This window comes from Maylandia zebra, linkage group LG18 (assembly GCF_041146795.1).
Source record: "Maylandia zebra isolate NMK-2024a linkage group LG18, Mzebra_GT3a, whole genome shotgun sequence".
NCBI lineage: Eukaryota > Metazoa > Chordata > Actinopteri > Cichliformes > Cichlidae > Maylandia > Maylandia zebra.
The window spans coordinates 33,221,356-33,241,543 of NC_135184.1; the positions used below are offsets into that span (position 1 = coordinate 33,221,356).

Genomic DNA, 20,188 nt, shown 5'->3' on the forward strand with positions numbered 1-20,188 from the left:
GCCTCTCATTGAGAACTACTACTGATACGTGATGCATCTGCAAACTGCTAACTGTGGGGGAAAGAAATTGGTTAAATGTACGATTCCGAATATAAAATGCACTTCTTCAAAGCTAAATGACAATGCAGCAGTTTACATAAAAAGCTGTTTTTTTTGCTAGCTTACCAATGTTCTCGTTGGTTCTTCTGCATGACATTTGATGATTTTGTTGAACACATGTTGGAGGACATAAATGAGCCACAACTTATAAAAAAAAAAAAGCAAAAAAACCACCACGTGACATTTTATTCAGTGAGCACCAGTCAGTCAGTACAAACCGTCAGTTTTTTCCTCAGAACCTCAAGTTTTGTTTGAACAGAGACATTAAAGTCAGACAACAGAAAAACAAGCTACGCCTCAGTGAAAGCGCGGTGGGAGGAGGCCTTCTGTCTTTTAGTGTGCTTCATACAAAACCTACAGAGTAAAAAATAAACAACACCTGAACAACACACATACATATATATATTTATATACATACATGTTCCAACCTCACACAACCAAATCTGAATGTGAGCTGACTGTTTTCACGCTAGGTCCTGCTACAGTACATATTAATGTTGATGTCCACTCTAATATTGTTACTTCAAAAGAGATGTGTTAATGGTGAACTTTTATTAAAGGACGCAGAACAAAAGAAATTGAATTTGTAGGACTAAGCTTTGGAAAAAAAATGGTGTAAACAAAACTGGTGGTTTTACAGCAGGGGGCATCATAGTGCAGTTAGCCTATGCTGAAGCCTTCAGTATCACCTGTACTTTTTTATTGTTGTAGTCTTATCATGCTTTAAAAAAAAGATTAATGTTTTCAATATCAGATTAAAATGTAATGTTAAAAAAAGGAAGAAAACACAAGGACAAAGGCTATCCGACAGGCTACACTGTGACAGATCAAGGACGAATTTAAAAAGGATTGTCCTTGTTAGTATCACTGCTTTTATATATCATAGAGTGCCGTCAGCTAAATCCTCATAGAGCTGTAAACCTCAGTCCCAGCAGCAGTGGAAGTCAGTTGACCAAAAGGAAAACAAATCCACGTCGTTAGTTACACTTGGCCAATACAAGTTTGGACCCTGCTTTGCAGAGCTGCTGCAAATTTCCATGATGTGAATCTCCCATTCTACATTTCTAAGGTGCTCTACCAGATTGGGATCAGGTGAACTCATAGTCATGTTCAAGAATCAGTTTGAGATTACCTGTGACCCTATCACCTGAATGTTGAAGCAGAAATCAAAACTCATCAGACAAGGCAAGGTTTTTCCAGCCTGCTACTGTGAGCCTGTGTGACCTGTAGCCTCAGATTCCTGTTCTTAGCCAATAGGAGTAGCAGAGGGTGTGGTCTTCTGCTGCTGTAGCCAATCTGCTTTAATGTCATGTGTTCAGAGATGCTCTTCTACATCCTTTGTTTGTAACAAATAGCTATTTGAGTTACTGGTGTCTACCTATCATAATTTTCCATAAACCCTGAAAATCCAGTAGATCAGCAGTTTCTGGAATACCAACAACCGTGCCACATTCAGACTTAAACCTTTCTTTCTTTTTTCACCTTTCTTCCACATTTTGGTGTTTGTTTTAAACTTCAAGTCCAGTTGACCATGTCTACAGTTAATGCCATGAGATTGATGACTAGTTTAACCAGTATATCTAATGAAGTGTCTGTTGAGTGTTTTTCCCCTGCTTGCCAAATCCCCCATTCATCCGTCATTCATCCCCGGATGTAAGAAATTAACACTCGTGCCATTTTCTGGTGACACATCAGTCATTAGTTAGTGACTAAAGTCTAAGACGTGTGTACAGCTGTTTCCACATGCTTCAAATGTGTTTGGGAAACTTTGGTACCAGTGAACTCAAACACACATTGGTTCATTTTGACTCACTGTGGCATACACTGCCCTGCTGCTGACGCACAGGCTCACTAAAAGCATCAGACGTAGCTCACAATGAAAGCACGGTTTCAATATGACTAATATTTGAATTGACAGCCCCTGCTGTTTAAAAAAATACTGACACGTTTTTTTTAATCTCCAATAAAGTACATATATGATTATGACCTCATTTTAATTTGAAGCCCTTCATTCTCACTTGGTCTTGCAGACAAATTTATGCATGGTAACTGTAGCCTGTTTGATGCAGACGGCTAAGAAAAATCTAGACACGGACAGACATGTAAGACCCGCAGGCTTAAATCCGGCTTCGAGTGGGAACTAAACATGAAACCAATACAAAGAAAACTTAAAGAGGACCTACTGCTCTTCCTTTTTTGTCTTATTTTTAAGCCTAATTCTATCATATTTTTGTTGTTACAGTGTTACAAGGATGACCAAATAATGAGGCCAAAGGTTCAGTCTCTGGGCCTTTTAATGAATTTGAGAGGATCTCGTCATATCGCAGTTCAGACTGTGAGTGTAAAAGTCCCGCCCACCTGCTACTGAATTCTGAATTCGGTGTTTATGAGTGGCAGCCAATCAGAAGAAACTTCTTAGAAGGGGCGTGGCTGCACTGAAGTGCTTCCTCAGTATAAGATAAATAAGGATTACTTTGGATTGTGAATAAAGCAAAGTTACTCTAGCACAGTCCAAAAATAAAAATATGGAGCTGGAAATGAGTATGATAAGTCCTCTTTAAATGTGAATGCATGTTAGTGTGGGAGTGTTTCTCGGTATGTTTGCATGTGGGAGCTGAAGTACATCATTATGTGCCCGCATGTGTTTCCCATTCATGTGTCACATCTTCTACTTAGATCATGCCTGCATGTGTTTATGTGTGTGTGTTTGTTTGCTCAGTTCCTCCTTTGATGCATGTTGCCCACATATGTGTTTTCTATACACAGCACTACATAGTGGTTGGAGCAGGCGCGCACGTGCTGCCCTAACAGTCGTCCCGTCTGCAGCAGGGCAACCTGACCCGTCACCGCCATGTCCGCTGTCCTCCAGGCCTCGCAGTAGTTAGTGGTCAGGCGGATGCCCGTGGTGCTGGAGCCATGCCAAACCAGCTTCTCTGGCCTATGGGAAAACGGAGAGAGACTTGGTGTGGATTTTACACAGACCGTCCCTGTGCTATAGCAGTTTAGGTAAAGACGGACAAATGGAAGACAAGGGCATTGAGGTCGACTGCAGCTACTTCTTTGAAGGCAGTTCACAGCAGAAAGAGCCTGTGTGTGTGAAGTTTGCACATTCTTGTGTCTGAGTTCTCCACATGGTTTTGCCTGTCCAGCTGGAAGACTGACCAGTATTCTTCTTTACAAGGAAATATTGAACTTACTGGGCAGCTTTAGTTAATGTTTTCTTTGTGCTTTAAGATGCACTGTTATACAACAGTTCAACTTTTTGCTACTCCTGTCTCCTCATTATCTAAAATTAGACAGGTGCATCATCTCCTGGTGCCTTGAGGTAAGAAGCTTCCCATTCGTGTGTTATTAGGACCAAACTGAATCCGAGAGTTACTCCTTATGAGCTCCTAACTCTACAACTAAAACTATAATTTTGAATATCACTCTTAGCTGATTGATAAAACTGTCAGGCTAATGCAACACATGCCTTTGCTTTTCTGTGCTTCTTAGTTCATCGCATGGCATACACTGGCACAGATTAGTGACAGTAGGAAAAAAAAAATATTTCTTTGGTTTATGAATTCATGAAGTCTGCTCACTGCGGCCTGAGTTTATTGGTTTAAGAACGCTTGTTAAAGTGTGAAAAATCTCACCACTAGATGTCAGTAGATTGCAGTCAAATGACTTCTTCTTTTTTACCCTTCTCAATTCAAGTGCATAATCCTAGCTATGGTGGCTACTGTAGGACAAAGTCAGCCAAAAGCATAAAATTTAGAGTGTTTACCTCAGCTGTCAATGCTGGTTGAGAAACATCCATGACTATTTAGGCTGAAGGAGGCTATAAAACTCAGAGGAGTCTGATGCAAGCTCATTTCTGACCAATGACGGGGAAACTGAGGTGAGTTAGCTGCTGTTAGCTGCTGTTAGCTGCTGTGAGTTAACATTAGTGAAACTTTCCTTTAAGTGGCTCTAACACTGTTGGCCTCTGACACTTATTGAATAAGCCCGTATTTGATGTGAAAATGTAACCAAACTGTTTATCGGGGGCGCTGATTTTTAGGACATTCGAGGCTAACATTCTTCATAACATTCATAACTGGGTGTTTAGCTGGTTCTTTGCAGCTGCCTGAAGGCAGGAGGGTCAGCTGTCTAAGTAATTCTGAAAATATTGGGTGTAAATAAGCAATTCAAATTTGCCTTTATGAAACCCGAATGTCTATCAGTTCTTTCCTCTTGACTGGCATACTACATATGTGGCTGGTCACTAATCACATACATAAAACACAATCAGGTGTAATGGCAATGTCCATCGTGGCCGTTGTGTTTATGGAGATGGGGCAACATGGCTGCTTTTACAAACCCACTATGTGTTTTTTGCGGATTATTTCTAAGTTTATGAGAATGGAGTCATTTGTTTGAAGACAGAACAAACTCAAACGCCTGACTGTACCTTTAATTAAAAATGCCTGTGACTATATATGAGAGATGGATGTGACTATTGATGACTTTATTCATCAATAGTCCAGTTCAACCAAAGTTTATCTGGCTTTATTACCTTTTCATAACTGACCCCCCGCAGCACAAACAGGAGAATTTATGCAGGCTGACAAAGAAGCTATATATCACCAGAACCTTCTGTGAGTTGAGGAATGGAGCAGGATTTTGGTATTTCTGATCAATTTGCCAACTGACTGAGAAAACTGTTTTTTCACTCTCAATAAAAGACAACAAAAAAACTCTCCATCTTCCATCATGTTCTCATAAATGCTTAAAAAGTGCTCGTAAATGCATTTGCCAGTACCACTGTTCATCTGAGTGAGAGCTGCTGTCCACATGAACATGAAATTTATGGCCTGTACATCATAAAAATCGTTCTATTCAGCATTTTAGCCCAACTGGAACTCCTAAATTAATCATTTTTGGCAAATGGCATCATTTTTCATTCCTTTGCTACACGTACTTTCCCCCACCCACTTACCAAGCCGAGTCACTCATTATATTGCGTCCATCAAAGGAGAAGATGGGTGTGGACGGATCAAACACGCCTCCATTCCCAGAGAAGATGGACATCCAACTATTGAACAACACTTGACCCTGAGGGCAGGACAGGGGGAAAAACTTGCTTAAGAAGATGCCAACTGTTAAAAATAATGTGTTTTAAATGAGAAAAACAAAACCCCAGAAAATATATCACTTCTACTTTGTGGAATAATCTGTTCTTTGTTTGAAGAAAACCACATAATGCACTCAGGGTTAAGGTTTGATATCCGTGTAATTCCTTTGAATTTGGGTCTAATTTCTGATACCTAAAAATACTACTACTAAAGATGTAGGTGCAGTGGAACAAGGAAGGAACAATACTTCCCCTTCTTAGATTATCACAACTGTTATTATAGTATGTCCTGTAGAGCATACTAACTTCCCCTTCTTACAATGTTGTTTCACAGTGTTACTAGGGGTTTGCAGGTTGTATTATAGAGTATCTTAAATTTCTCTTCTTACACTACTTACAAGACATATTTTTTTGTTTTCTATCTTTTAAATGTGCCACTCGCTTTTACTCTCTATTTTATTTGATGCTGAAAATATTCCTGCTGGAAAAGAAAGCCAAGTGTTGCATCATGTATTGTGTAGTGCTATGAAACCTGCTCACCCTCAGATTAACCACGGGCATGTCATTGCGGTCAGCCTTTCTGACAATGGTTGCCAGGTCCTGAAGGTGTGATGACAGGAAGGCTCTGTATGTGGAGGTGAGCCCCACGGCGCGTGCCTGTTGGTAACACTGGAAGTCTGCTCCGCGGATGCCACGCATATCTCCTTTGAGCGGGGCGTTCAGTGCTACGAGATGAAGCTAGACGAAAGAGAAATGGAGCACAAAGATTAGAGAAAGTATTCTCAGTCATACCTGATGTGCTCTTCATTACAGATGAAATATAAAATCTGAAAGGCCTCCAGTGAGCCAATTCATTTTCACCCTCTGGGTTTGGAATTGGGCTTCATTTGTGATGAGTATGCGTAACATGTGTTTGGACTCACCCCAGAGACTGCATTGAAATGCTGTGGTAGCAGGTTATAACTGTGCTGGTATCCTCTGCTTCCCTCCTGCAGCTCCTGTTCAACAAAAAAGTTGGATAAGTGTGTTTTTAAAAAACAAAAACAAAAAAACAACAACTTTGAATTAATTTTTTTTTTAAGTTGCTTTCAAAGTTCTGTTCAGTGAGGTTCCAGTGTGTGCGCATTGGTGTTTGGACCTGGCTGTGCATCCTATGGGCTCTACTCCATTCTCCGGGTCTGCTGAGGGACTCAGATGTGTCTGATGAAGGTTCATAATGGATTAACTCTCCGAGCTGACACAGAACACACACACACACACACACACACACACACACACACACACACACACACACACACTGCAGTTTACTCTTGATGTCAGTGAGACACAAACTACCACCAGCATTAATAGGACACACTGGCAAAATCCAAAGAGAAGAATACAGTAATATTTGTATTTTATATAGTGTTTGATATAAAATGATGTCCAGTCCAGCATTTTTGCACATAGCACTTCAGTTATTCATTTAAATAAATTATTGCAAAGTCCTTTCAATAAATATTTGAGCAAATAATCGGAACAAATAACAGACAAGTGAAAACACAAGACAAGCTTACAAAATAATACATTACTTGAATAATCAAAACAAAACACATATATGTAATACTGAACACACACAATTGAAGCATCTTGGGTCAAAGTTGATAAGTGATGCCCATCATCTCTGGCTGACGGTAATCCAGAGGAACCATTAGGTACTTTCTGTTCGCATTCTTGGCATAAAATGTCTCCTTCAGGTTTGGAAACTCTAGGCCAGGGGTGTCCAACACCAGTCCTCGAGAGCTACTGTCCTGCGGCTCTTCGATGCATCCCTACTCCAACACAGCTCAATCAAATGGTGGGATTACCTCTTCAGCAGCCATCAAGTTTGGCAAAGGCCTGATAACAAGCCATTCATTTGATTCAGGTGTGTCGGAACAAGGATGCGTCTAAAAGCTGCAGGACAGTAGCTCTCGAGGACTGGTGTTGGACAACCCTGCTCTATGCTATACCGCTAAAAGCAGTTTGAAGGAGACTATAATGTTGCTGTTTGCACATGTTTGAGACGTGTGGTGAAACTCTACAGTACAAGAGGACAAATCAATTCTTTTGGACAGTGATTTGAAAGTAGAAGCTTCACAGGAAGATGCAGCGGACGATGATCTTATAGAGGATATTATATCCTGAAAGATATTGAATCTTTCTGGTCTCGTCCTACACACCTGGATCTTGTGCCAACCATTGCGTGCTCTGATGTACAGCTCGCCTCCCCTTTCAGACACATATGCCAAGGTACCTTCAGCAGCATGGTGTGCCTCTTGGGTGAGGGCGTGGATTGTCTTATAGCTGGTAACCTGAACACAAACCATCAGAGCATCAGTGATGACACTTTAAAATGTTAGCTAATCATTTGATTCTCCATTTATTCCAAGTATGGTTACACCTCAGCAGTTTCTTACAAAGTTTGCATATCCTGGAGAGCCTGGTGGACCAGGAGGACCGGGAGGGCCGGGGACACTGACAGCTGATGACAACACAATTACTTTAAACTCATAAAATCAATACACATGTAGTACAGGCTGTGACTTGGTACTTGTTTTAACTTTATAGACACACATACTTGATCCGTATGGAGGGGGTGGTCCTGGGGGCCCAGGAGGGCCAGGCGGACCTTGAGGTCCAGACCGTCCAAATCCTGGAGGTCCAGGCTGACCAGGAGAACCAGTAGGACCCATTGGACCAACAATGGATTCGCCTTTCGGACCCTAGAGAAACAACAGAAGAATTCAATTCATTGTAAAAGAGTGGTATAATTTGCACAGCTTTGGCCAGAAGCCGGATCAGCTTTTACAAATAATCATTTTAAAATATTTTTTTAAATAACCTCCTGCTCTAGAATAGTATTTTTACCACATAGCTTAACTTACCACAAGGCCTGACCTCCCTGGGATCCCCAGAGGACCAGGCAGGCCCGCATCCCCTTTTTCTCCCTTCTGACCTTTGTATCCCTGATCACCTTTAGTCCCCTGAGAGATCAAAAGAGTACTCAGGATTCACCACTCTGCCACCGTCAAGGTGCATTTCTAGTGTATTAGCACATATTTCAGTCTTAAATGCTTAACAAGTGCCAGTTTGTCAGTTTTAATGTTTTGTTTGTGCGTTAGCTTGGTTTTATAGTTTAAAGTTGTTACATCTGAGAAGTTATACATTTAAACTACTGTACTTTGAAAAGTTATTACTTCCTAGATTATTTTAATAATTTGTCCTGATACGCAAAACCAAGCAGATGTACTTTTTTTTTTTACCACGACTGTGTATTATGTGTTGTACGTGAGTACTCACCACATTTCCATCTGGAAATGTGAGCCCTAAGAAGAAAAATTACACATATCAAATCACACAAAGCAAGCAGCAGAACATGTGGTGTGAAATGTCAGCTGATAGACAGAACTTCCATATACTTTGGCCTCATGATACATTGACCATATTTAAAATGAACTTCCACCACTGTCCACTATCCTGTCATCTTAAGATCTCACCAGGAGTTCCTGGCTCCCCAGGTAATCCCTCATCTCCTTTGTCTCCTTTAGGTCCAGCTGAATGTCCCCTTGTCATTGACTCCTATGCACAAATACATCGTCATTGAGATAACATTTGTGTTGGGAAGCTGGCCCTTATACACATTTACAGTCGGGTTACACAACAGAACAAACAAGTGAACATCAGAAAGTTAATTTGCAAAGTCAAAAGTCACAATCAGAGACTATGGTAAAAACAATGGATTATTGTAAAAAAGACAAGCAGATCAAAGCTAAAAATTATTGTCAGGATTACATAAACACCTGTTAAATACAAGGGATGCATGCTACAGACTGCAGCACTCATCCTGGGTTAAAATGTAGGATTAAGGTTCAAGCAAGCAACGTGTTATAAAAGGCTGATGAAAAAATTATGGTGGATTTAAGCTTTTCATTGAAGGATGACTTTTAACAAAAGTCGACTTGAAGACCTCCCAAAGCCCTCTGACAGATGGTAGAGAGGCCATTTGCACAGAGAATGTCCTGTTACTGCACTTCATTAACTACCTAAAAAACATTTTTAATTCCAAGTAAGTTTAGCCAAGCAGTCATCGTGGTGTTTTCAGCACACCATGTCTCCACATGGTGTCACTTCTAAGAGAAGGCTCAACCAAACCAAACACTCAGCACCACGACAGAAGGTACTGAAGGTCACGAACCTTGTTTATCTGAGAACACGTAGATCAGAGATGGGTTTATCATTATTTCATTACAATAAGAAAAAGGTTGTTAAAAATAGAAGTGACCACCTCCACACAGACTGTTTTTTTTCTCCAATTGATTGAACCAATTCTGATCTACATGCAGTAAAAGGATGTCTGTTTCCTTCTTCTTTTCAAAGGTTTACACAGCATCCTCTTCCTGAGACGATGATTAGGGGAAGAAACAGAGAAGGCAAGCAGAATTTAGACCCCGCCCCCCTTTAACATCTGGCATATCAGTGTTTGTACTGAGTGGAAAGATTGGATTGAAGTATAAGTGAAGTAAGAGGTACTGATGGTACCAAAATATATGAATTGGTCTTTGGGTAATTTGAAGAAAATGTTTTTGGTAATCTAGTTATGAATCATATACAGAATACAAAACAACCACATGTTAAAGCCAGAGGAATTAGGGCCAGCTCCACATTCATGTTGCCTTTTCAAAAACCATTAGGAGAGCAAAGAAGGACAAAATGAAGGGAAGAAAAACACGGAGAGGAAATGGGGAATGGGTTGAGGCCCACACCAGAGAGCTGCCATGCTGTGACACCCTCACACCAACAGAACCACCAACTTCCAACTGAAATGAACCAATCAGATGGTCAGACTCAGACTTACTCGTCCCATTTTGCAATGCGGTCTGGGGCGCACCGGGAACACTGTCTTTAAGATTCAAAGAAGAGCAGCGGAATCAGACTACAAGTCAATCACCCACCATGTTAAATGAGTCACGATCATAACCTGCACACGAGCATTAGTCATGTTTTTCCACGTTTACCACTTTTTATGTATAAAAGTTTATACAGAGAGACAATCGGCTGCTTATAACTTACTGAAATTTTGGCAGCATTTATTAAAAATGTCAACACTCTTCAACAAGCAGGATAAAACTCGTAACTAGTCAGGAAAATTCAGCCAGACATATTTTTAAGGTACTCTAAGGTGGTGAGTTAAAACCAGTGAGTAAATCCTGAATTATGAATTGAGGCAAAAACCATGTAAGATTTGGTAGTTCTGGTTTGCAATATTGTCAGTTCTTGCTGGTTATATAAACTGGTATTATTCATAAAAAGACTTGAACCTAATCAGAACTAATACTTTTGCTGTCCGCTGATGTCATCGTGCACTCTCTATGCTGTCCCTGTCTGCTTTGCACATGTGTGAGATGTGAGAACAGTAACACAGGGACACAAATGATCAGTCATCATTCAGAACCAGGTCCTTGCTGATGTTGACACTCCCCACCTATTCTCTGGAGTTTGAGATGGAATTAATATAGGAAGTGCAACTGCCTTATAAACTGGCCAGTAAATATGCTAGTGACTGATGTTTTGCTTCTCTGAGTCATACTTACTCCATTCAGACCAATAATTCTTCCTGGAAGTCCAGGTGGGCCGGGAGGACCTGGAGGTCCCTGAGACAGAGAATAAAACTATTTGTAACAAATATGATGTCGCTACAAACACACATACAAGAATGGCAATGACTATTCAAAAAAAATGATTACAATGATGTCAAAAACGGCCTGCCAGTGTCTGTGCTTATGTCTGAGTCTTGGTGTGTGAATGTATATTGAGGATTAATTTAGACGGGCCACGACATCAACTTCGACACATCAGATCAGTTTCATATATGGCATTTATTGAAGCTCCTCCAGCCTGCTGCTTCCTCTTAAAAGGGAGTTTTTCCTTCCCGCTGTTGCCAAAGTGCTTGCTCATAGGGGGTCATATTGTTGGGTTTGGCGCTGGGGTTTTGCTGCTGAGATGTGCGCTATGATTACAATGATTACATTGGGAAGTTTCAACAGTTGTGCCACACACTATAGTCAGATGTACTAGCTGTAAAATAACTGGCTGAAGAATGATTCATGATATGATGATAAAATGCAACAGTATACTACTCATGGATGATTTAAGTGTAAAATAATGCTCTCTCTCTCTGCAATCCCTTCATGCCTTAATTCTCTTACCGGTGGGCCAACAGAATCTCCTCTGTCACCTTTCCTCCCTGGGATACCAGGTCGCCCCTACATAGAGGGAAGAACGGAAAAGCTTCAGTACTTTTGGCTCAAGAGGTTTTCCCAAACACTGAACAGAATCCATTGGACTGTGAGTGCATGCATGATAGGGAGAAAAGTGTTTGAAGGCACAGAAACAAGAGCGTTATGAATGTAGTTCTTATATTTAAAAGTGAATCGAAAGGAGAAAACCACCAAGCAGCTTGTCATTTCCCATTATGACTAGTTAGGGAAAAAATCAGTATGCTGAAAAACATGACACATTGTTCTGCTAATCACTGACAAGTATATTCCACTCAGTGGTTCTGTGTTTCCCTTGACTTTCATGTGCAAGTTCAGAACACTTTTAACCTATAGATGAGGCGTTCATATCTTAATAATCAAACATGCAAAATTACTCACTGGTCGCCCGGGGAAACCATATTCTCCTTTTTGTCCAGGAGGTCCTATTGGACCCTGAAATAAACAAACACACACTTATATTCAGTGTAATAACATACATAAAGGATGAATGTGTAGCAGAAATTTCCTTACTGTGATGTTCTCATAAAACTCACCGTAAGTCCAGTAGGTCCTGGGAAGCCATGGTCACCCTGTGCACAGTAAAGCAGCAAAATGTGAGAATTACATAGGTGGAAGTAATGACAGCGGTGGGTTGCTTTCATAGTTTCAGACTAGTTCTTTCTATAAAATAACAAAGATGTTATTCTAGGTCATTCTTTTTCATTAAAAAACCCATGAAAGGTCCTTAAAAGCACTTAGACCTATTTATACCTTGAGCAAATTTCAGTTTCAACCTTCATGGCACCCTTGTTAACAAAAACTAGGACTTGCATTATTTAGGGACCGAGGTTAGTATTCTATGTTAATAGTTCATTTAAGGAAAGTGGAAGGCAGAGAAGGCAGTTGAAGTGGCAGAGTCACGTATAAGACAGAAGACACTGGTGGGGGTCTTAGCAACAGGGAGAACAGGCTTGGGGTACTTCCGAAGGCCCAGGTCAGCAGGGCACAGGGAAAGGAGAGACACCAGCTACTCCAGGAAGAGGTCCGTGCAGGTGAGGAGGATGAGCGAGTAAGCAGGGCCGTAGGACTCAGGCGGCAGGGAGCGTGGACAAGGTGAGACAGTACCTTGCAGTGCAAGGTCACCTGAGCAAACATCATTCAGGCGGACTTCCACCGTGTCTGATTCCTCGTGCAGGCAGTATACGACACCCTGCCAAGCCCAGTAAACCTCCTTGTGTGGGGGAAGAGCAAGACATCTGCCTGTCCCCTGTGGTCTGGAAGAGGCACCCTAGAACACCTCCTCAGCAGCAGCCCGACGGCCCTGGCTAATGTTTGGTATCATTAGCATCATGACCAGGTGCTCAGAGTAGTTGCTGAGCAGATTGCCTCAGCAATCAACACCAGCAAGCACCATCACGCTCCGAAGAAGGCAATCTCTTTCATTAAGGCTGGAGAGAAATCCCAGGCATGTCCACGGTTAACAACCGGTCTCCTCAACACAGCCTCTGATTGGCAGCTACGGGCTGACCTGGGTAAACAGCTAAAGTTCCTCCAGCACATAGGACAAGATGCCGGCGCGCACAGATGCAGCGGCTCTATGCTCTCCACTTAGGTGCCTTTCTTTTTCGTTTCTCCTCTTTTTCTTCTTCTTTTGTTTTTCTTATTGTAAAGCCAAATTTTCCTACAACCATCTGGAATCATGCAAGATCGGATATAACAGCCAGATCCCCATTACCAGTGATTATCAGAGGATGCACAACATCCCCCTGGAGATAGCGAGAACATCGGGCGCTCCGTGGATTGTTATCGGCTCTGCCAAGAAACGCAGGCGGCGGAAGGAACGCAAACAAAAGCGGGGATGCCGGTTGGGCCTGCTAGCCAGGCTAAAGAAGCAGCCTTTCAAACCACTGCTCCCGAGCATCTTCCTGACCAATGCACGTTCGGTCGTCAACAAAATAGACGAACTGAACCCACTTCTCGCCGCACAGCCAATCGTCTGCGACATCCTGGTCCTCATGGAGACATGGCTACAAGAGGGAATTCCTGACGCCTCAATGCAGCTAGCAGGCCGCACAATGCACCGGAGCGACAGAAAGTCTACAGCGGGGAAAAGCAGAGGAGGAGGTTTGTGCATTTACACACATAACAACTGGTGCACGAACACCAAGATCATCGCCACAGTCTGCTCCCCGGACATAGAGGCAATGTCTGTCATGTGCAGACCTTTCTACTTGCCCAGAGAACTGCCTGCAGTGCTAATAACAGCAGTCTACATACCACCAGACGCTAATGCTAGCTCAGCCCTTGCACACCTGCACGACATGATCTCCGAACAGCAACGGACATACCCAGAGGGAGTACACATCATTGCAGGGGATTTCAACAGAGCATGCTTAAGAACTGTGCTGCCTAAATTTGTACAACATGTGAAATGCCCTACGAGTGGAAATAACACCCTGGATCATGTTTACTCAAATATTAAGCCTACAGATGTGTTCCCCTCCCCCACCCGAGCATGTCCCACCACCTCTCCCTACTCGTTGTCCCGGCATACACACCACTCAGGAGAAGGACAAAGCCCACCATCAGAACCATTAACACCATTTCTGAGGAAGCTCTCGCTCAATTGCAGGACTGTTTTGCTCTCACAGAGTGGAGTGTCTTTGAACAGGATGACCTAGAGACTCACGCAACCGCAGTGCTGGGTTACATCAAACACTGCATGGACACTGTCACCACGGAAAAGCTGGTCCGGGTCTACCCCAACCGTAAACCCTGGATGACAAGCAAGGTTCAGGCACTGTTGTACTCTGCATACACATCTGGGGACCAGGACATGTACAGCAGAGCAAGAGCAGACCTTAAAAAAGGCATCAGAGCAGCAAAACTGGACTATTCACCCCCACCATGCACCCACCCTGCCCACAGCGTCCTCTGAGCACAGCCCCCACACATTTAGCCTCCAACAACATCAGGTCCGCAATGTGTTCAGAGCAGAGGAAAGCTGCTGGCCCCGACGTGTTAGAGTGCTCAAAGCCTGCGCCGACCAGCTGGCTCCTGTGTTCACCAGACTATTCAACCTCTCCCTGACACATGCCTCTGTCCCTCACTGCCTGAGATCATCAACAATAGTCCCAGTCCCCAAGTCCACCACCATCAGTAGCCTCAGTGACTACAGACTCATCACAGTGACGCACTGACTCCAGTGGTTGCAAAGTGCTTCGAGAAGCTGGTCCTAAAACACATAAAGGACTGCCTCCCACCCAGCTTCGCCCCCACCAGTTTGCCTATAAGGCAAATAGATCCACAGAGGATGCAATTTCCACCGCCCTCCACTCCACTCTGCATCACCTGGAGAATCCTGGGACATCAGTAAGGATGCTCTTCATTAATTTCCGCTCCGCCTTCAATACCATCATCCCAGACATTCTTATAGACAAGCTGGTAAACTTGGACTTTCCCCCCTCTCTAAGTAAAGACATCCCTTTGGCCAGACATGATCATCACTTCTGAGGCCTCAAAACATCTGATCATGCTGGAACTCGCAGTGCCATGGGAAGAGCGGATCGAGGAGGCCAATGAGAGGAAATGTGCCAAGTACCAGGAACTAGTGCAGGAGTGCAGGGGAAGAGGCTGGAAGACATTCTATGAGCCCATAGAAGTGGGATGAAGGGGCTTTGTAGGACGATCACGATCAGGTGGGTGTGGCTGAGGCAGCCAAGAAGAGGGCCATCCAGGCTGTGAGTGAAGCGGCAGAGAAAGCCACAAGGTGGCTGCGGATTAAAAGGGCTGATCCGTGGGTAGCTATTGGTATGCAAGTCGGAGCCTGATCACCCCCAGCTGGGTCGCCTGGGCGCGGGTGTATGATGACCCGAAACACCTGATGACCCCAGGATACATACATGCGTACCAATGCATCCAGGAGATGTTTCTTGCATAGGAACTGCAGAAACAGGAATTCACTTAAACTAGTACAGGGACCAAACATTATTTGGCTCCAGCATTAGATACAGATTATTAAATACATTAAAGTCTTTCACCACAAAGTAACTAAATATATAGAAAGTCTTTTAGGGGTAAAAAGGTCACTTGTTGGCTACCTTTGTGCCTTTGGGCCCTTGAGGGCCTCTTGGTGCAGACAGGAGAGATCCATCAGCAGCAATTGTCACCCCTGGTTCTCCTTTCTCTCCCTGTCAAAATTAAATGTATGTTTATGTTGAGGAGAGGTGTTTAGGGTTGTTTCATAGGCATCGAAATGTATATGAACATGCTTTATGAATCTTCATATTCAGTTCTTACCTTAAGCCCTGCGGGGCCCTGGATACCTGTAGGTCCTATGTCTCCCTTTGGTCCCCTGGGGCCCTAGGAAGAGATGAAAGTTGGAAGATTAAGAAAAGGTTGCAATGAAATCGTGTGTTTAAAGATTTCTCTGGTACCTACCCCATTTAGCCAAAAGACAGCAAAAGAAAAAGAATCCAGAATAATCACATAAATATTTACATCCAGTTTTCCTGAATTTAATCATTTGGGACAAAAAGCGGTGTAGCAAAATGTTCTTACGGGAAATCCAGCTCTGCCAGGCAATCCCTCAGGACCCTGCAGCATGCAGACACACACACACATGCAGAGAAAAGCACACACATAAGCAAAAGCTCACCAAACACACCTGCAGCTGCAGCAAAAATCTTAATATCAGTTCATTTACGACCCCCTTCATCCATACTCCACGACGGAGCGGAACAACAAAGAACCTAAAACACACTGTAGTTCACTTGAAGCTACGCACCGTAGGCCCGGGTGGTCCTCTGATCTCTGTGACGTTGAGGATACCCTCTGTGACATTATAGAGCAGCTGTAGACAGAAGATATAATGATGACATTAGGGCACCTTTAGTATATTCAGAGATATGGAAAAAGCAGCATGTCTGCACAGCTACCACTACGACCACACAGTTGTTTGTTGGTCTGCCTCCATCTTAAGTCTTCATTCAATTAAATGTCACGTTGTGTGTTTGTGCGTACATCATGTACATTAATGACAGGTCCAGGAGCCCCAGGAGGCCCAGGTGGTCCTTGGATACTGAGGCCATCAGCTCCTCTTTCACCCTGCAATTCACATAATGCAGAATCATTAGTCCCTTACCAAAAACAGACATTTAGAAACAAACATGGTATTTGGAAGACATGAGAGGAAGCAACAAAACAGAAAGATGAAATGAAAATGATACAACAAATCACATCTAGGATAAAAGAGTTTTTCCGATCCTACCTTGGGTCCTGGACCGCCTTTCTCTCCTTTGGCCCCCTGTTTGTAAAGAGGAAGAAAATGTTGCACAGTGAATAAGTGAATAGTGCGAATTAATTTCAATGCATTCGATTTTATTTATATAAATCACAACAACAGTGACGCTACAATAATACCCCGCCACTCAGATGACACCCTGTGAGCAAGCACTTCATGAAAGTGGGAGTGGAGGGAGAGTTGTTGGAAAACATACACCATGTCCTCCAGGCTAGTTACCAAGGAGAATGGACCATTCAGACATTTTATCTGTAAAAAATGTTTCCTAAAATGTTGGCAAATTAATTAATTATAGATATATAACATAGCTTTTTGCAATATTTTGACAAGGTGCCTGTTCTGGAAGATTTTAGACTAGAGCCTTTTTTTGTCTGTATCATTTTTGCAGTGTGCAGTATTTGTTTTTTTTGCTGCTAACTACTTTTGAACTGCCAACCACCTCAGCCATCTAACACTGCTACTTACCCTAGGACCTGGTAGTCCAGCAGGACCCCGGAGACCCTCTGGTCCTGGTTCTCCTGGTTCACCCTGCCATCAGACACATCAGAAAATGAGGTAATAAAAAAGCTGCAAAGAGTGATGGTGATTTCACTCTAACGTAATGTGTGGCTCACGTGAAATATAACGTGCATTCCAATGATTAGAGAAAGTTAAGTTCACATAGATGAACTACGCTGTTTCATCAATGACCAAAAACACTTTAGCTCAATAGTTCTCAACTAGGTCATAAAATACACAACCTGTTGGCCACTAAATATAAACAATAAGTGGATGATAATTGATACTGCATATCAGAAACATATAAGTTGTGTCATTCCAAAATGAATTTACCTTGACAGAGAGCCCTGGAGCTCCTGGTGCTCCATCCTTACCCTACAGAAAACACAAACAAGTATGTTCAGTAAGAGCACCCTACTCAAAGAGTAACCAGATGTCGAGTATTAGTTGTTAAACATGTCATTGTAGCTATCTGTAAATTTGTTGAAAATTCATAAACAGATTACCTGTGGTCCTGGAGGGCCAGGTAGACCCTTAAAAGAACAAAAAGGATGCGTTACTTTATATGAATCAATAGATATACTGTACATAAACTCATATATCCCCTCACACTGACCTGTGGGCCTCTGACTCCAGTAATCTGATCAGTCATGCCAGATCCCTCCATATCCTGAAAACGAAGCCACGGTCTATAGTTATTGAGCTTCAATGTGATGAAAAAGACACAACCTTTTAATGTTTTCTACTGCAATTCTCATTTTCCTCTCGTTAATCTATATGAGGCTATATAGTAGCAGTGATATGTGGAGGACAGGTGATTAATAAACTGGGTTGGGTCACCTCTGCAAAGAATTTGGTTCCTGGAGGCCCTGGTGGGCCAGGAGGTCCTGGTGGGCCTGGAAGGCCTCTCTTTCCTTCTGGACCAATAGGCCCTTGAGGCCCTGGAATTCCTTGGACACCCGTTGACCCACTTTCACCCTTCTCAGACAAACAGGAGACTTTCATTAGTAACAACAAGAACAGGAAATGTATTTATTTGTGGGCTACCAAACGATGTGAACAGGATGCCATTTACAGGTATGACTCTGTTTTGAGTAGTATAAATTACCTTTGGCCCAGGTAGGCCTTGCTCACCCTAAAGGAAGTAAAGGAGTTAATATACTTTAGTTACCTATCATTACTAATAAAGACTGTCTACACTAAAAATGTGCAGAAGTTTGGCAATAAGGTTAGATGTCTTTTCTTTTAGCTCTTGGTGTTCATACCTTCTCGCCTGCAGCCCCAGGTGAACCTGGAGGACCAGCTTTTCCTGCTGGACCCTGGAAATATAGAAAGACACATGCAGAGTGTAGAGAAATAAAGCTGTGGTAAGTCATAGGTATGCTAGTATGGGAGCATACTGTCGCTGTGTGTTGACACTTTGGCTGTTCCAACAGGAACAATCCAGAGTGCAACTGTGACCCTCGTCACCTTAAAGGAATACATGAATGTTTGGAAGCTGTTCGATTCTTCAGCTTCCTTAAATGATAATATCATCCATGCCAACACTGCTCTGCACTAAATGATGATTTTAACCTCAATACGAAACGTTCTGCTTTAACGCAGACAATGGTAAATGGCTGTTTATATCATTGCCTCTTATTTGTCCAACTGGCACAAACAATTCAAAGCAGCAACATACAAATAAATTGAACAATTTTCAATCAAGGTGTTTGTGACTGTTTGCCATTTAGCTAAATGTGCTGTAGCGTGAAGGATTGATGTCATCAACCATATAGGCGAGGATGATTTTATCGCCTCTTTTTTCATCACCTAACAGCAAGCTGAAGTGATGATACATTCAGTATATCCCTTTAATCAAGCATCACCACTCAGAGCAGTGTTTCTGTGCCAACCCACTGATGGACCCATAAAACCTCAGACTTCATTGGTAACACACTCACTGCCAGCTGATCCAAGAGAAGACTGCTTACTACTAAAGCTATAATATGTATTTCTGTTTGTTCATCAATCCAGCACATTAATCTAGTCCAGGATATTTCGTTTAACTGATAATATTGAGAGCTTTTTGTCACGTGACCTTGGTGGCACTGTCACATACAAATCTTTACTTAACCAACTGTTTGGTTCATGTAGAAATCGCCCATTTGTAACTTTAGTAGCAGACGCAGGGATATATATATATACAGTAGTTTATATATCCCTGATATCCCTGAGAAAAATCAGCCAACAGAAGTAAAAAATGAATGTGACTGGTGCAAAAGGCAGAGCAGTTCCTTTACCATGTGCAGTGAGAGAAGCATGAGGTTATAAGCAATAAGAGTGTGGCCAGATCCTTTCAGTTCAGTTGCTTGTCATCATATAGAGTAAAATGTCATGCTGATTTTTTTTCCTTGGCAATGACAATTTTGGAACTGAAAGTAAAAGAACCACTTTGGGTTTCATGGCACAGCGATGATCACTTTCAGCTTTAGCACAAGCAAGCCAGCAGTTAAGATAACGTAGTTGGAGATAATGTGCAGTCATTTGTGCCTGAGCATTAGGGTAGTTAGCTAAGGTTCATCTTTATTGCTTTGACACCGTTTTATCACGGTGAAAGCTAAATGTTGTCTACCTCAATGCTCTAGCGCTGACTGAAATTCTGCCTTTCTTTGTTTGCTGGTTTTCCAGGCAAACTGGGCAGTATACCTCGCCTGAACCCCATGCTGACTCAAAGTCAGAACCAGAACTAGAGCCGAAGTCTGAGGTGAGGACAGCGGAGAACTCTGAGCTCAAACCTGAACCGTCAGGCCCAGAACCACTAAACCAATCCTCAACCATCTGAAACAAATAGGAGAGATTCCAGGTAGGAATAAGAAGGAGGAACAATAAAGGTACGAATAAAGATTGGTTGTGGAGATAAAGGACAATGAA

At 42.5% G+C, this 20,188-nt stretch overlaps 1 protein-coding gene and 1 long non-coding RNA gene across 5 annotated transcripts in view; one reads left to right on the plus strand and one right to left on the minus strand.

The window, feature by feature from the left end:
* Nucleotides 1–267: 267 nt before the first annotated feature.
* col15a1b (collagen, type XV, alpha 1b) overlaps nt 268–20,188 on the minus strand; it is a 55,486-nt gene continuing 35,565 nt past the window's right edge. For 3 of the 4 annotated variants that reach the window (XM_076876351.1, XM_076876349.1, XM_012922948.3), the window contains 29 exons: nt 18,541–18,594; nt 18,384–18,410; nt 18,116–18,253; nt 17,892–17,945; nt 17,782–17,808; nt 17,609–17,650; nt 17,243–17,305; nt 16,745–16,780; nt 16,498–16,581; nt 16,262–16,327; nt 16,036–16,071; nt 15,775–15,837; nt 15,576–15,665; nt 12,030–12,065; nt 11,875–11,928; nt 11,425–11,481; nt 10,810–10,869; nt 10,074–10,118; nt 8,716–8,797; nt 8,519–8,544; nt 8,104–8,202; nt 7,797–7,941; nt 7,636–7,700; nt 7,399–7,530; nt 6,336–6,431; nt 6,121–6,195; nt 5,738–5,935; nt 5,063–5,178; nt 268–3,037 (listed from right to left, as the gene is read on the minus strand). In XM_076876351.1, the coding sequence (XP_076732466.1) occupies nt 2,815–3,037; nt 5,063–5,178; nt 5,738–5,935; nt 6,121–6,195; nt 6,336–6,431; nt 7,399–7,530; nt 7,636–7,700; nt 7,797–7,941; nt 8,104–8,202; nt 8,519–8,544; nt 8,716–8,797; nt 10,074–10,118; nt 10,810–10,869; nt 11,425–11,481; nt 11,875–11,928; nt 12,030–12,065; nt 15,576–15,665; nt 15,775–15,837; nt 16,036–16,071; nt 16,262–16,327; nt 16,498–16,581; nt 16,745–16,780; nt 17,243–17,305; nt 17,609–17,650; nt 17,782–17,808; nt 17,892–17,945; nt 18,116–18,253; nt 18,384–18,410; nt 18,541–18,594 (2,289 nt within the window). In that variant the 3' untranslated portion in view covers nt 268–2,814. The remainder of the gene's footprint in view (nt 3,038–5,062; nt 5,179–5,737; nt 5,936–6,120; nt 6,196–6,335; nt 6,432–7,398; nt 7,531–7,635; nt 7,701–7,796; nt 7,942–8,103; nt 8,203–8,518; nt 8,545–8,715; nt 8,798–10,073; nt 10,119–10,809; nt 10,870–11,424; nt 11,482–11,874; nt 11,929–12,029; nt 12,066–15,575; nt 15,666–15,774; nt 15,838–16,035; nt 16,072–16,261; nt 16,328–16,497; nt 16,582–16,744; nt 16,781–17,242; nt 17,306–17,608; nt 17,651–17,781; nt 17,809–17,891; nt 17,946–18,115; nt 18,254–18,383; nt 18,411–18,540; nt 18,595–20,188) is intronic. The other variant, XM_076876350.1, reaches the window with a different exon arrangement.
* LOC143413395 (uncharacterized) lies at nt 17,195–20,076 on the plus strand. The gene is made up of 3 exons (XR_013094018.1): nt 17,195–17,332; nt 18,525–18,642; nt 19,946–20,076. It is a non-coding gene; the product is annotated as an uncharacterized LOC143413395 (long non-coding RNA).